This window comes from Dipteris shenzhenensis, chromosome 3 (assembly GCF_047967505.1).
Source record: "Dipteris shenzhenensis isolate YYH24624 ecotype China chromosome 3, Dip_SZ_1.0, whole genome shotgun sequence".
NCBI lineage: Eukaryota > Viridiplantae > Streptophyta > Polypodiopsida > Gleicheniales > Dipteridaceae > Dipteris > Dipteris shenzhenensis.
The window spans coordinates 18,966,831-18,970,580 of NC_141598.1; the positions used below are offsets into that span (position 1 = coordinate 18,966,831).

General features: G+C 45.9%; 1 protein-coding gene across 4 annotated transcripts; it reads right to left on the minus strand.

Moving 5' to 3' along the window:
* Positions 1–249: 249 nt before the first annotated feature.
* On the minus strand, positions 250–2,826 carry LOC147903477 (uncharacterized). 4 transcript variants are annotated; one of them, XM_087372735.1, is made up of 3 exons: positions 2,099–2,826; positions 1,743–1,989; positions 250–1,637 (listed from the first exon to the last, which is right to left on the minus strand). In XM_087372735.1, the coding sequence occupies exons 1-3, from the start codon at positions 2,667–2,669 to the stop codon at positions 623–625; spliced, it is 1,833 nt and encodes a 610-aa protein (XP_087228861.1). In that variant the 5' UTR covers positions 2,670–2,826; the 3' UTR covers positions 250–622. The 4 variants fall into 4 exon arrangements, with proteins under 4 accessions (XP_087228861.1, XP_087228860.1, XP_087228862.1 ...); XM_087372734.1 differs by having other exon boundaries at positions 250–1,655; XM_087372736.1 differs by having other exon boundaries at positions 251–1,989; positions 2,099–2,242; positions 2,553–2,826.
* Between the last annotated feature and the right edge of the window lie 924 nt (positions 2,827–3,750).

Here is a 3,750-nt window from a genome sequence, read left to right on the forward strand (position 1 = left end):
ACATGTTTCTTATGTATAGAAGTTTTCTTGCTATGGAATGATGAGCTTGCCGAACTCATGGTTGTCCACCTTTGTTGATGATTCTTACACTGCCAACAAAACCTTGGCAACTCTTCTCAATTTGAATTTCAATGACATAAATTAGTGGCAGGATCATTGACAATTGTTTTAAAGCAAAGGCCGTGTTTTTGTTCTGGAGGAGAGAAATGCCTTCTCAGAAAGGTCACATAGCAAGCTTGGAGCCAAACCACAGTCGTAAAAGGACGTTCTAAGTGACCATAGAGGAGGAGGATTGTTCTTGATCTATCCTCGATCAGATTGGGTATAAAGATCTCGTTTTAACAGGCCAAATGCTTTTTTCGAAATGTCATCATTCCAAAATAAAGCACCATTGGATCTTTGGAGGATGAACTTTTAAGATGGTGACACATGGCTTAATGAGAGCTCTAAAAACTAAAACATCCCTCTAGGCTGCCCATCTTAAAAATATTTGCTGGTGCTGAACGTGCCCGTATATAAACATTTCTTCTTCAACCACATACGTACATACATACATTATAAATACAATGATCATTGTAATAGCCATTGTAATGTCTAGAGTGTAAGGTTTCCAAACAACCATTCAGTTTGGAAACGTTGCAGAAAAGTGTGTAACGAAGCGGTTCGCCTCGAGGCTGGGAAAAGTGGCTTTCCCTCCAATGCTCTCTCGCAAGGAGTTTCGCCTTGAGGCTGGGAAAAGTGGCTTTACCTCCAATGCTCTCTCGCAAGGAGTTAACTCTACATGACTATTCTCTGATTTTCCTTCTAAAGATGCATCATCACCCTGGGTACTACTCTTCTTCCCTTTAATCATCCTTTCTGCAACAAAGCCCATAAAAAAATACATGCACCGAACCACCAGTAGCAGGCTGGAGAACCACCCAAACATTACCCCTGCAGTATTGATGGCCCATGATAACAGCTTCTGCTTTCTTGATGCGTAGCATGTGTATAAGGGCGTGGTGTACAAAAGTAGATCTGGTGAGCTTTTGGGTTCTTCCCAAGATGGATCGTTTATGCGGTTATATCGCCCCGTCAAATGACATAACCCAGCATCTGTACATTCTGTAGCCCATAGTTCATCACCATGGCGAAATACATTCCCATATGTATTGCTGCAAACTCCCCACGCATATGTGTCGTTGAAGCTTTGCTTCATCCTTCCACCCATCAGTCTGTTGTCATCGTTATCCCCTGTCAAATTGTAGACGACGCTGTGTTGGGGCACTTTGCGGCAGCTAAAATTTTGAGTACAAAGAGTTCCGTCCCAGTAGCCGTTTCCTGAAGTGTTGGCTAACTGCATGCATAAATTGTAGTCATCCCTGAAGTCTGTGCAAGCTAAGCTAATGCTTGAGCTCCCAAGATCTGCACTTGTTTTGAAGGCATTGCAAAAGCTGGTCCCGTTACAGATTTCGATAGTAGCATTTTCCATGCAGCTGTTCCGTATACCCGGAAACTGCTCCACGAGCTTAAGCCATGCTGAACTGAGCTTGTCCACCTCCAAAAAGCCGTAAGTCATTGGTACATTTCCTATGAAGTTGCTCACATTCAGATAAAGTATGAACAGATCCAGATCGATAAATCCATCGCTATGATCGCTGGTGCCAGTTATGTAGCTTATATAAGGCATGGTCATGAATGTTGTCAGGAATTTGTTTAGGCGAGCTGTCATGGGAAAATCATAAGTAGGGTAGATGATGCACCTTCCTTCATAGCCACTAGGGTCATCATGGTGGAGGCAGTTGGCTCCCGCAGCGCCCCATCCATCGCACGAGGCCCAAGACCTTACGTCGATATTCTGAAAACCTGGGAGATCCAGGAGCTTGTCAAGCCCACAATAGGTGCAATTACTGCATCCGTACCGAATAGCCATGCGCATATAACCTCGAGGAAAGTCGAAGTACAGAGCATTCACCACTCTGTTCAGGGAGAGCGATAGGGATGCATCCCCTAGACATCGAAGCAAACACAGCATAAGCAGATTATAAAATGGCGAGCTACCATATTCTGCAAGATCAACAAGACGTACGAATGAATCTAAGCTAGCTTTGGTACGAACCTTCCAAGGACGGCGAGGTAAAAATCCGACTACCTAAAATGTTATCCGGATCTCCATTCCACAGGTCAAGCTCTCGTGGGCTTTGCATGACGCTAAATCCATTGTGGAACGTGTTGAAGCTGGGCTGTGCATGCGGCATGCCATCTGAAAGGACGTCTGGAAGGTGAGGCACGGAATTGTTGGAGAATTGGACAACGGTGACGGTTTGCAAGGCATCCTTTCGGTAGCAACGAGCGGGTTGGAGTGATGAATTCGAAGTGTGAATAGATTGCACGCCTTGGAGGTATGCGGGCAAGCTACAATCGCAGATGTAATCAGAAGGCAAAGCACTGATGAGGGAAGCGTTGGAGATGGTGATTGTGTGAAGGGTAAGAGGTCTGGTGCGCCATTGGATTACAGAGAAGACACAAGCAACAACAACACAACAGAGAGCAAAGAACAAGGTGAAGAGGACCTGGAGCATGGGGAATGCTTGAGGCTGGTACTGAGGTGTCCTGAACAAGCTCCACTCGGACACAAATGACACAAATCTGCCCATGTTTTTTGGCATGCTTGCAACACGAGAGGTCATCAACCTAACGTAGCCTCACTTCAGCTTAACCTGATTGAGGAGGGAAAGAAGGAGGGGAGGAGAGGGAGAGGGGCGTGGGATAGGGAGAGAGGGGTGACGGGGAGGGCTCTAAGAGAAGGGGGAGGGCATTGAGAAAAAGAGAGGGAGTGGGGCAAGGGGGACCCAGGAAGGGGATAAGAGAGGCGCGAGGAGGAGGGCAGCACACAAGCTGTTGAGAGATATCGTGCCATGCATGTGCACATAATTAGGGGTGAAGGTATGAGCTAAGGTACATGAGAAGATGCTGTGAAGCAAGGAGCGTCTCTTTTATTGTTGACAAGGACATTTTGGAATACATTGACTTGAATGTGCCTATCTCTCTTATGGAGTTTCTAGGGTTTGAATGTTGCACTAGGAGAGCACAATCCACATTTTCACATCTCTTCTCTTCTCTTCTCTTCTCTCTATTCTTTAAGGAGAGGTTTTCAAATGGAGCAATTCTTAGGCGGAGGTTCAGAGGAGCACCACTTGGAGCCTTGGATGTTCATAGGGGATTTGGTGCACAACCACAACACGTGGTGACCACGGACAATAAGCAGACGAGGTGCCAGATTGCGCTGCATCAGTCTGTTCGCTGAGTGGGCCACGTGTTATGTCCGCCTCGCGGACTGTCCTCAGTCTACTCCAGAGTCCACGTACGACTGGCGCTACAGCAGTCTGTTCGCTGAGTGGGCCATGTGTCACGTCCGCCTCGCACAGACTGTCCTCAGTCTACTCCAGAGTTCACGTGCTGACTTGATGGTTTTGCCGGCGACTGAGCCAGCAAACTCGTAGACTGCAGCCGGGACCACTGGATCAAAGCTGGACTGCAATGAACCATTGGACCCAGGGACAAAATTTGACAAGGATATCTATGTCATTAGCCCTTTTTTGTGTCAATTACACATTGATTTAGAATTTCTTTGTCAAATGACAATGCAAAATAGCTTTTGTCATTTTCACATGAAAAACGTCAATCTATTTTAATTGTCAAATGAAAAACTGGTTTTTTTAAAAAAAAATCATATGTTTAGATGAAATCCGGATTCCGATCTTAGGGAAT

Coding starts and splice junctions, on each gene's coding strand:
- LOC147903477 (XM_087372733.1), bottom strand. CDS start 2,669: ATGACCTCTCGTGTTGCAAGCATGCCAAAAAACATGGGCAGATTTGTG. Junction 1,990..2,098: donor TACCTCGCCGTCCTTGGAAG/GTTCGTACCAAA, acceptor TTCGATGTCTAG/GGGATGCATCCCTATCGCTC.